We start from the raw sequence: 11,893 nt of genomic DNA on the forward strand, positions 1-11,893 counted from the left end.
CTGAGAGAGTAAGAGGCTGTTGATATTCTGCTTGACGTTTCATTACATGAATAAAAGAGATAAAAAGGAAACAAATTGTGAAAACGTGGAAAAAAAGAGAAGAAAAGGAAAAACAGGGAAGAACAAAAAAACAGAATAAGAAAAGAGAGAAAGAAAAAAGAGAAAGAAAAATATGCTATTTTACATTATACACTTGGAGTTTTGTCCCAAACACAAAGAGTTTAGACTTCAAAGAAATGACTGAAGCGGTTCACTTGAAGTTGAACCAGTGATTAAAACAGGCCAGACCTAGTTTAAGACACTGAAACTTGAGTTCATGCCCGGAACTGTGGAAACTGAACAGGGAGCACATCGGTGCCACCATCTGGCTTTTTTTTTTATTTTATTTTATTTTTTAAGACGCCTTACTGAAACAACGAACCTCCCATTGCAGCCATATCTTAATCTCCTCTCTTTTTAATCCCTTACATTACCTATAAGGACAACACTAACAGCTGGCTGCACCACTTTCCTTACAGCAAACCCTGCAGGCCTTTCAGTTTCTGAGCAGGTCTATTTCTTTACTCACTAAGAGAGTGTCTAAATGCATTTAGCTTCAAGCTGTTACCATGGTGTTGTCTTATTTATTGTACATCAGCCTGCTGGCATCAGGCAGCAGAGCACACATATTGGCTGCTATAAACATCTGTTATCATCCTGACAACAAATCTTTACTCAAAGATTTGAAAAAGTTAGCTTCATATGTTTGAAACCAACTTAAAAAAAATAAAATGCAGAATTTGTTTTAAGCCAGTCAAACCAATACAGAACATTTGCAAGCATTAATTGTCTAAGTAAATGCAATTCATTGCACATGTTTTATTTTTACTTCAATTCTTATATGAACGCAGCAGCTAACCATGCATCCTCATTAATTTCCACATGATTACATTACTTTTCAAAAACATACCATGGCAATAAAACACGTTTTCAGAATAAAACAACATGTTACTGAAGTGCCCATTTTATGCTGCAGGCTTGCTCACACTGCAAAAACAAGAAAAATAAATGCAATGCTTCAGATTTGATCCACATGCAGCTTGCAGTCTGGTTGGATATTTTCAGTCACAGCTGTCCGTTTAATATTTGGGACTGAGAGAGTAACACAGAAAGATGACAGCAACTCGATGGGGGATTATAAAATACTGTTTTATCCAAATGTCTGTATTTTTCTCACAGTCTTTTGTGTTATTAAAGTATAAGTATTATTTTATATCAAGCAAGTTCTTAAGCTCAGAGACACCAATCTTGGTTTCAACAAGAAATCCTGCACATTTTTTTCCCTGTGCAGAAAATCTGTAGCTTACTTAAAAGTGATCTGGGCTGACTTTCTATAACTTTTTCTGATAATTTAGAAAGAAAAAGGCAGCCTTGAAATCGGGCAATAATTACAGATAACGCTGCCATCAATATTGGAATTCTTTAGTACAGACGTTACCTCAGCATGTTTAAGATAGGATGCCAATAAATGTAGCCAACTCATCCAGTGTAATTGATGGAAAAGAAGCAAATGACTCCAAGCACTGAGGGCTATCCATATAAGGAAGGGAAATCAGATTTCAAGGCCATTACCTGATTAAAAAAATTTAAAATGTGTTGCAGCCATCATCAGAATGTTATCCAGAATGCTGAGGTGGAGGCAACATAATTTTCTTGATAGTGTCAAATACTTCAGTTTTTCTTGCTACAGAAATTAGATTACCAAAATTAGAGGACCTAACCTAACCTTTCACTGCCTCATCATAAGGGAAAAGAAGCTTGAAGTACTCAGAATGGACAAACCTGTGGACTGGCACCATCTTCTGCTTTTTGACAGGAACATAGAGGGTCTAAAGTCTGACCATTTAACAAAGATGAAGAAAAAAAACCCCAGCTCCATAACTAGTTTTGTAAAGGTTGAGAATAGCAAGGTAGTGTTAATTGAAAGACTTAACCCCTCGTCACTAGCGCAATTTATAAAACTGAAAAGAGAAGAAAATAAAGAATTGGTAATTCTGTTAAAAATAACAGAATCACCAGCGCCTGCATTTATTACAAACTTGAAAAAAACAAAAAACGCCTGTGGCAAACAGAGGCGGACACTGACCAGCTTCCGGCGATATGAACGGCGCTTAATCCTCCGTGGCAGTAGGTGGCGACGTCGAGCTTCGAGCGACAACAAAAGCAGAAGAAAGCTTTTACTTCCCCACGTGTTCAACGTATCTACTAGGAGTGACATGGTGTAGGGAGAAGAAATAAGCTGTTTTTTTTCTCCGTAATTTGTTTAGATATTTAAAAGCCGACTGTAGATACATCAAGGTGGCAAGATGGCTCAGAGAAAGAAGAAACTGACGAAGAAAAAAAGACATACACCTAACAGGGAGCAGGAGCTTGACTCTGATAGTGGAGACTTCCAGCTGGCTGCTGAAATTAAAGACGATGATACTGTAAGTCACAAGAGTTTTGAACTACTTTTTCTAGAAAAATAACTAACATGTTTTCTACATCTAAATGTATTCATCGGTTCGCTAGTGGCAGCATGGGCAGCGGCTGTCTGTGCAGATAGAGGTATGGCTCAGTGGTAGAGCATTTGACTGTAGATTAAGAGGTCTCCCGATTCAAATCCGTTTCCCCCTTTCTATGGTTTTGGTTAATTTACTACAAACAATTGATTATTATCATTAAATTACTACGTGTAGACTTGTTTACCGTTTCAATGTGCAATTACGCCATTGTTGTCTTCTGAAGCCATACCCTCTTTGACTAAACACAGTGACACATTGTTTTTTAGCCACTATCGGTAAAGTGCAAAGCAGTTACTTGACATTAAACTTAGTTTTCACCATTTTAAACAATGCTTACACTTTATATTCACCAAAACATGGCAGCAAATACCATTTTTCCCCTCAAGGTGACTAAAATAGTAGTGTTTGAATCCACAGTCTTACGAAAATATTCACACCCCTTAGACTTTTTCCACACTCCAGTCACAAGCTTCAAAGTATTTAATTGGGAAATACAAATGTGTTGTTAATTTGTATTATGCCTCAGTTAGTCTGTTCACATTGAATGTTCATTTTTTAGCACTTGCAGCTGACTTGTATGTCTCTACCAGTTTTCGACATTTAGAGACAGAAATGCTTGTCCAATCTTCTTTCATATTTGAGGAAACGTGTAAGCGAATGTACATTTATTTTGAAGGCTTTCCAAACATGTCAAGATTTAGATCTGGGTCACTTTAGCGTACGAGTGTGTTTTGACCTAAACAGTCATTGGAGCGTCAGTGTGTGCAGTACTGACGGTTACAAAGGACAGCTTGGACGAAATATTTAAAAGGATACAAGCTTTCAATTATCAAGACATTCATCATTTGCACTGATACATTTGGCCAGTTGGATGGACCAAAGTTACCCTTAATGTCCATCTTTGTTTCACATTCTTGGTGGATGAGAAGCGAAATCTAATGAAGAATGGCGGGGATAGAAGGAGTGAAAGCGTCAGGAAAGTTTGGATTGATTGTAACTGATTATCATCTTCGCACTTTTCAAGATGATACCTGCTGAATAAATCCCCACAGCATGATGCTGCCACTACACATGGATGTTGTGTTCAGGGCTATATGCAGTGTCAGTTTTCCTCCATGCATTGTGGGTTGCATACAGGCCGGCGTGTGGTTAGATTAGGGCTCAATACGACTGCGTGCTTCACTTTTTAGTTTTTTTTTTTATTTGTGCAAAAATATTTGTAAAACAAAAACCTTTCTTCTTTCAGTCCACAGTTTTACTTTGTGTTGATTAATTACATAAAATCCCAATAAAATCCATGGAAATGTGAGGTTGTGGCTGAGACAAAAATGTCTCAAGTGTCCCTACTATAACAACCACGCTGTGCCTTGTAATTCAGTGTTATCAACTAGTGATGGACATGTTGTCTTGCTGATGCTAACAGCCCGGGAGGAAACTGCCACGCTTCCCTGCGGCGTCAGACTGCACATCCGACGTGGAGCCCGACACCAGGGAACTCGTCCGAGCCCAAAACAAGAAGAAGAAGAAGTCTGGAGGGTTTCAGTCCATGGGTGAGTTCACAGGAGGAGCTGATTTTCGCTGCTTTACGGCATGTTATTTATTTATTTATTTTCAAATCAGATATTTCTTGAGCTAGTCAGTAGTGTTTCATAACTTTATGTGTAATTCCAGGTCTCAGCTTTCCTGTTTATAAGGGTGTCATGAAGAAGGGTTACAAAGTCCCTACTCCAATTCAGAGGAAGGTATGTCAGTCTAACCTTTGGATGGTGTAGGGAAATAGTTGTGATATTCTTGGCGTTAACATTTCTTCTCTTCCCCTCATCAGACCATTCCTGTGATTCTGGACGGGAAGGACGTGGTTGCCATGGCGAGGACGGGAAGCGGGAAGACGGCTGCTTTTCTGGTACCCATGTTTGAGAAACTGAAGGCCCCTCAAGCTCAGACAGGAGCCCGAGCTCTCATCCTGACCCCCACCAGAGAATTGGCCCTCCAGACCATGAAGTTCACAAAAGAGGTCCGTTTGGCATGTGTTCTGGTTTTCAAGATGGCTGCTGTTTTTGTTCTTTTGGTTTGAAATGTGTTAAATGTTAATTAACGTTGAGTAAAGTTTTTTCCTGATTTTGTTTTTTTGTTTTGTTGTTTAGCTGGGTAAATTCACACGCCTGAAGATTGCTTTAATTCTTGGTGGAGACAGGTTTGTCACTCCTCATTTGTATTTTTCTTTTGTTGTTGTTTTGTTGTCTCTTTAAATGTGTGGTAACAGTAAATATCTCTCGTTTCTAGCATGGAGGACCAGTTCGCCGCGCTTCACGAAAACCCAGACATGTACGTTTTTCAATTTAGCGTCGTTCTTCAAAGGCTTTTACCCATATGCATGTTAAGAACGCACAAAAATATGAGATCTACTTTCCTCCTGCAGAATTATCGGCACCCCTGGTCGTCTCATGCACGTCATCACAGACATGAACCTGAAGCTGCACAGTGTGGAGTATGTGGTGTTTGATGAGGCCGACAGGTAAATCACAGTTCCTTTCAAAAGTATTCACACATAAGTAGCTTTGTTTCACTTTATCATATAACAAACCCAATATTCATTTTTTTACTTGTAATTTGTATGTGATAGTCCAATAAGAATCGGTAATTATGAAGTGTTTTGAAAAGTTATGTTTCAAAACACGACTTTGTTTGTTTATTTATATCTTTTTTTATTTTGTCAAGATAAAAAAAAAAGATATGTTTTTATTTTGGTCTTTGTTTCAACCAGCTATGCAAATCTGGAAACTGAACCTTTTGTCTTTACTTTGACTAGACCATTCTAGCTCATGATCAAACACTGGGGTGTCCATTTATAGCCGGTGGGAGGATTTTTTTTGCAAATTTAACAGACGAGCTTCACTGGTTGATTCACATAAAAGTAAAAAAAAATTATGGTAAAATTTGTACTGATTCTAGACCTTAAATAAAACAGTACAACTAATTAAATTCTTAAGAAAATCAAGACAGACGACGAACATTTTAATTTAAAGTGAAGGTAAATGAAGATCAAGACACCACATTTTCTACATAATTAAATCTTTCACTCCTTAAATCCACTTCAGGGAACTGGTGGGACTTGAAGCTAAACATGAAATCTTTTGCAGTGAAAACATTTGACTTTTTTTTGTCTTCCCTTATTTCTCCCTGCTGTCAGGCTGTTTGAAATGGGTTTTGCCGATCAGCTTCAGGAGATCATCCGCAGGCTTCCAGACACCAGACAGACCCTCCTGTTCTCCGCCACTCTGCCCAAACTCTTGGTGGAGTTCGCCAGAGCTGGTGAGATCAGCCGTCTCGCTCTTTCCTGACTCGCCGTCAAATGTTGGATCTGATTTGGACTGAATCAACTTCTGTCTCCCAGGGCTGACGGAGCCGGTGCTGATTCGCCTGGATGTTGATACAAAACTCAGTGACCAGATTAAGGTAAGTTAGAGACTGAATATGTGAGTCGTTTTCTGCGGTAGATCTTGTTTCCATATGTTGGGGAAGCCATCAGTGAATTTTTTGTTTGGATGTGTGGCAGCAATTTTTTTCACCTAGTAAGTTGATTTAAATCAGCAGAAGAAGCTATTGTTTACAATAAAATAAATATTTACATCCTTTTGTTTCATTATAAGACATTAATGTTTGAAAAGCTTGCGTTAGTTTGTCCCTTTGAAGTCATGCACCCACAACCCTAACGTGGATTCATGAACCTTCTCTAATTTTGTCGCCTGACATTGAAGTAACTCAATTTTTGTTTAGTTTCACCCAAATTTCTAAAGAAGTTATCGAAGGTGATTTTAATCACTCTGTCACGTTTCACAGAGTGAAATGAGTGTCCAGCTCTCCTCAAATGTTTTCTGATCTTGTCGTCCATCAGCTGTCGTTCTTCCACCTGCGTGTGGACGACAAGCCGGCGCTGCTGCTGCACCTCCTGAGGAACGTGGCGAAGCCTCAGGAGCAGACGGTGGTCTTTGCTGCCACCAAGCACCACGTGGAATACCTGAACGAGGTGAGATTCACCACCAGACCGACTCTGCGTTTGCTCTTTCGTGAATTCATTCTATAGATAAAATGTTTGTTTTATAGCTGTATCTCAGTTTTTGCCTTTGTTTTGAGATTGATATCTCTATCCGTTATGACTTTCCTGATATTTTCTACAGCATCTTGGAATATTTTAACTCGAACATGGCTTCTAAACTGCCGGGGAAAATGTTGAATTTGGTTTAAGACCTTTCCAGGCCTGGTTCAGTGTGGCAAAAGAACAGAAAAAGTGTTTGGGAAAATGTTTGTATTTTCATCCTGGTATCCATCAATTCATCTTTTCGGCTCTTTCCTACTTGCGTCACTCACTGTAAAAACAGAAAATCTTATTAAGTATTTTTGATCTAGCTAGTATATAGTACAACTATGGTGCACTTGAAATAAGACAAAACTAACTTGAAAGTAATTTTCCAGCAAGATGCAAGAGCTTGTTTTAAGTCAATAACTCCATATCAATAAAAGAAAGTCCTAGTTATAAGTGAAAAAATCTGCCAGTGGAACGTGGTATTTTTCCCATATCATAAGTTAAAATGTATTTTTTCACTGGCAGATTATTTTACTCACAACTTGTCTTATATTTCAAATGTATTATCATATTTACACTAAGAACTAAACCAAAAATACATTGCAAGATTTCACTTTCGTTTGATCTTTATTTTATTTTCCCCCCATCACTCTGTCCATTCCTCAATTTTTCTCATGCATCCTTCTATCTATCTTTCCCTTTTTCTGTTTCCATCCATCCAATGAAGAATTCCAACTGAAAAATATGTAAGAACCCTGCTGAAAGAGGGGGAAAAAAATCTCTATGAATCCTGAATACTGTAAAGTAAAAAGTGCTTCCATGTGTCCTGCAGCTGTTGTCTTCAGAAGGCATCGAGTGCGCCTACATCTACAGCGCCCTCGACCAGACTGCCAGGAAGATCAACATCGGGAAGTTTGTGCACCGGAAAGCCATGGTGCTTATCGTCACTGATGTAGCAGCTCGCGGTATAGACATCCCCCTGCTGGACAATGTCATCAATTACAACTTTCCCTCCAAAGCAAAACTCTTCTTGCACAGAGTCGGTTGGTGCTTTATTCCTTGGCCTCATGCATTTGTTTTCCTCAATTATTACTGAAGCTCAGGAGACTGAAGCACCTCTTGTCTTATCCAATCAGGCCGCGTGGGACGTGCGGGACGCAGTGGTACAGCGTACAGCATGGTCTGTACAGATGAAATGCCGTTTGTCTACGATCTTCATCTGTTCCTTGGAAGGCCGGTTCAGTTCGCGACAGCTGACCACACACAGGGTAAACGTTGTAGACGGCCTTTCGGCTCTTGTCATGATAAAAGCTGTTTGAGGTTTAATTTTTCTGTTTTTTTATCATTTTTCATTTTTTTCCCTCAGATTCAGACGGTGTGTTTGGACGAGTCCCTCAGAGCGTCTTGGACGATGAAGGCTCCCATCTGATCACGGCTCATGAAAACTCGCTGGACCTGCAGAACCTGCATCGTGTCTCGGAGAACGCCTACAAGCAGTACCTGAAGTCCAGACCGAACCCCTCGGCAGAATCAATCAGGCGGGTGAAAAGCACCGACGTGTCCAGCATGGCCGTCCATCCGTTACTCGGTCAGTTTGAGGAAGGAGCTTTTTAAAAAAAACTGGCTCACGTCGCAGCATGGCCGACGTTTAATTTTTTTATTATTTTTTTTCTCTCTAGGTTCTGGTTTGGAGAAAAATGAGCTGGAGCGCCTTCAGTTGGTCGACGCAATTAAGAGCTACAAGTCCAAATCGGTGAGTTCACGGATGGTTCCCCTTGGAGCCGGAATTTGCTGTCAACCGATGTCTTTAAATGCTGTTTTATCTGTCCTTTCTCTTTTTAGACTATTTTTGAAATCAACTCCAACAGTAAGACGCCTGCAAGTGAGGTGATGCGGAAGAAACGGTCAAAGGACAAGCAGGTGGTGGACAAGTTCAACAGGCAGAGAGAGGACGTGGCGGCAGGAAGCAGGCTGCAACTGTCGGCTCCACCCAGGGCCACTGCTGGTCAGGGAAAAGGAAACGAGGAGGAAGACCTGCAGGTAATCAACACAGATCAGCTGACCCTTAGTAACAATGTAAACTTCACACCTTAAAAGTCAATTTAGCAACTAAATTAAGTATTTGTGAGCAAATTCCGATCTTAAAAATATCTGTCTGTGTTTGATATTAAACAACTAATTTCGCAACTAGGAAATCTAAGAATACTTATTGTTTTCAGAAGTAAAGGTAAAAGAACAGAAAAGGCTGGACCTGTTTTAATGCCAAAAATAGCAGGATTTGTGTAGCATTGTAAATATTTTATGAATCTCAATAAAACGTGGCTAATGTATAATTATTATGCTCAGATTAAAACAGACCTGTAACACAAAAGTATTTAAATGTTTGAACTAGATATGTCAAATCTGACTTGGATCAATAGCAGAATAGTGAAATAGATGAGAATTGCAACCTTCTCATGGCCTTTTTCAGTCCTAAGAAACTGTAGTATAATTTGTGGTTCTTTGTTGAAAATGTCATTTTTTTTGGATTTGGTTTTTGTAAAGGGTATTTTACAAGATATGGTTTTTTTATTGCTAAGAAGCCAGATTCTGGGTAACTAATTTTATCTGGAGAAAAAAAACAGGATTAGTGCACTGTCTTGAAAAGTCTAGAAAAGTTTGTGATTTGCTCGTATCATTTCCCAGGTCTGAGTAAGTATGGAAAACAACAAGCTGAGTATTGGAAAATGCTCGATTTTCCAGGCTTTATTCCATTTCATACATTTCTCCAAAAATGACTCTTTTCGCATCAACTCCAAAATGATGTAATTTGTCTAAGACTTGCCACATCATGAGTTCATTTTGACATTTTAAACATTAATATTTCAGTTTTTGATTCCTGAATTAAAACCACTCAAAGCTGAAAGCAGACAGGAGTCAATAAAGGGTTTTTGGATTCAAGACAACTGGAACTTCAGTTCAGACAAGTTTAAGTAGATTAGGAAAATGATAATCGGTAAAAAAAAAAAAAAAAAAAAAGAAATCACAGGATGTTTTTCACTTTGGGTTGAACATACTAAAAAAAAAAATTACAGCTGGATTTTTATCTCAGCTATAATAGCTGGCACTTTATACATGCAACTCTCAATGTCTCCACCAGGGGGTGTTCTCAGAGGTGCTCGGAGTTAAGAGAAGGAACGTGCAGGAAGACGGAGAACACCCAAAGAGCAAGAAAAGCAGGGAAACGGGCAAAGATGAGGAGTATTACATCCCTTACAAACCGAAAGACTTCAACTCTGAGAGAGGGTGAGGAGAGGACACGCGTTTTCTTTTGATTTATCTACATTTAAGGTGAAATGTTTTGTATTTAAACTCATGTTGTGATGCTCTGTTACCAGATTAAGCCTCGGTGGAGAAGGCAGTCAGTTTGAACAGCAGGCCTCCTCAGCGGTCCTCGACCTCATGGGAGACGAGGGCGACCAGTTAAACCAGCACAAAAAAATTATGAGATGGTGATTTAAACTCATCGACTCTCTAACACCAAACCTTACTGAGTCCTTTTCTAAATGTCTCTCACTTGAATATTTCACACTATAATTGTTTTTTTTTTCTTTTAACCCATAGGGACCGAAAGAGGAAACGTTTTGTGAAAGAGTCAGGAAAGGAGGAGCAAAACAAGAAGATCAGAACCGAGAGCGGACAGATTGTGCACAACAAGAAACGGAAAAACTTGTATCCTTTTCCCAAAGTTTCCATTTGTGAGCGTGTTGCCGTCTCTGTTCTGACCTTCCATCTTTTCAGCTGTATTATTGCGATGCTATGTCACTTGACAACCTGTCAGCTACGAGGAATGGAAGAAGAAATATAAAGTCGAGGATGCGGGACCTGGTTCGGACGGAGAAACGGGTGGAAGGAAGAGATCTGCAGGAGGTATGATGCGTCCACCCCCCTTCTTATTTGAAGTGATACCAATGTTATCTGACTGACGGTAGACAGAAAAAGTTGCACTCTTTATCTTGTCTTGCAGGTCGTGGCCGTGGCCGGCGAGGAGCCAGCTCCCACAGCCCCGCGGCTCCCCAGGTGACGGCAGGCGGGCGCAGGATCCGATCTGAGCTGAAATCCAGCTCACAGATCCTGAAGAACCGCAAGCTGAAGCAGAAGCAGCAGTTCCTGCAAGGCGGCGGCATGAAGAGAATACGCAGCAAGAACAAACAGTGGCTGGGAGAGATGAAGAAGTCGGGCTTCGGGCGTGGAGGCCAGAAGAAGGGCAAGATGAGGAAGAGGCTGTGAGGGAGAGACTGCTGCAGAGGGCTGACTGCGCCACCAGGGGCTTAATGAGGAGTTCCACGAATCTCCATGTTTTTATAGTTGGCATGGTGAATTTTGTGACCCTGAGCTACAGGGGACAATCTGGCTTGATGAAAACCTTCTGGACTGCGAAGGTTTAGGCATCACCATACACACAGCTTCCTGACTCCAGAGAGGGATGATCCAATCAGATGGACTACATCCCTATAAAACTTGGCTGAAACTGTATGCTTTGATGATAATGGCTAAATACATTGAAAGAGACATTATCCTGTGTCTTGTCTTTATTATAAATGTGCAAGAAGAGAGATGTCGGCATCTGGTGAGGTGACCTTTCCTGTTTCATCAACAATTTTCTTTTAACTGTAGAAAGGAAATGGGTAACACTTAATTTGAAGGGGTGTGCATGAGACTGACATAACACTGTCATAAACATGACATAACACCTGTCATGAACATGAATGAGTCTTTATGAATGTCTGACTATTGTCATGAAGTGTCATTTGGTAAATAATGACTTAATGCAAAGTTGCTCTAAAAGTTGCATTAAAAGTCCATTAAAAATGCCAACTTTGCATGATTTTGTAAATAGTGACAATTTAATGCAACGTTGGCACTTTTAATGGACTTTCAATGCAACTTTTAGAGCAACTTTGCATTAAAAGTGTCATTATTTACCAAATGACACTTCATGACAACAGTCATAAACATTCATAAAGATTCGTTCACGTTCATGACAGATGTTATGTCATGTTTATGACGGTGTCATGTCGGTCTGATTCACACCCAGTCAAAGTGTTAACGGAAATTTCTTCCACACCATTTTAATTTATTTTTATTTTTAAGCAGTTATGAGGCACGTTGGCAAAACCTGAAACTGCTGCTGTGCAAGTTACTCAAGTCGTTGTTACGGTAACCAAAAAGTTGATTCCACCAACCTTTTTTAGTTGGTTGAGCTGCAAAATTTTTTCCTTTGCCT

General features: G+C 39.8%; 1 protein-coding gene across 1 annotated transcript; it reads left to right on the forward strand.

Moving 5' to 3' along the window:
- The first annotated feature begins 2,173 nt into the window (after positions 1 to 2,173).
- ddx54 (DEAD (Asp-Glu-Ala-Asp) box polypeptide 54) lies at positions 2,174 to 11,183 on the forward strand. The gene is made up of 20 exons (XM_008424290.2): positions 2,174 to 2,465; positions 3,967 to 4,093; positions 4,215 to 4,285; positions 4,369 to 4,557; positions 4,688 to 4,737; positions 4,827 to 4,868; positions 4,963 to 5,058; positions 5,734 to 5,855; positions 5,938 to 5,999; positions 6,439 to 6,570; positions 7,460 to 7,670; positions 7,764 to 7,895; positions 7,994 to 8,215; positions 8,307 to 8,380; positions 8,470 to 8,667; positions 9,767 to 9,912; positions 10,005 to 10,118; positions 10,231 to 10,338; positions 10,448 to 10,536; positions 10,634 to 11,183. Exons 1-20 carry the CDS (start codon positions 2,346 to 2,348, stop codon positions 10,894 to 10,896), a joined length of 2,568 nt encoding a protein of 855 aa, XP_008422512.1. The 5' UTR covers positions 2,174 to 2,345; the 3' UTR covers positions 10,897 to 11,183.
- Positions 11,184 to 11,893: the final 710 nt, after the last annotated feature.

Source organism: Poecilia reticulata, linkage group LG12, assembly GCF_000633615.1.
Source record: "Poecilia reticulata strain Guanapo linkage group LG12, Guppy_female_1.0+MT, whole genome shotgun sequence".
Taxonomy (NCBI): Eukaryota; Metazoa; Chordata; class Actinopteri; order Cyprinodontiformes; family Poeciliidae; genus Poecilia; species Poecilia reticulata.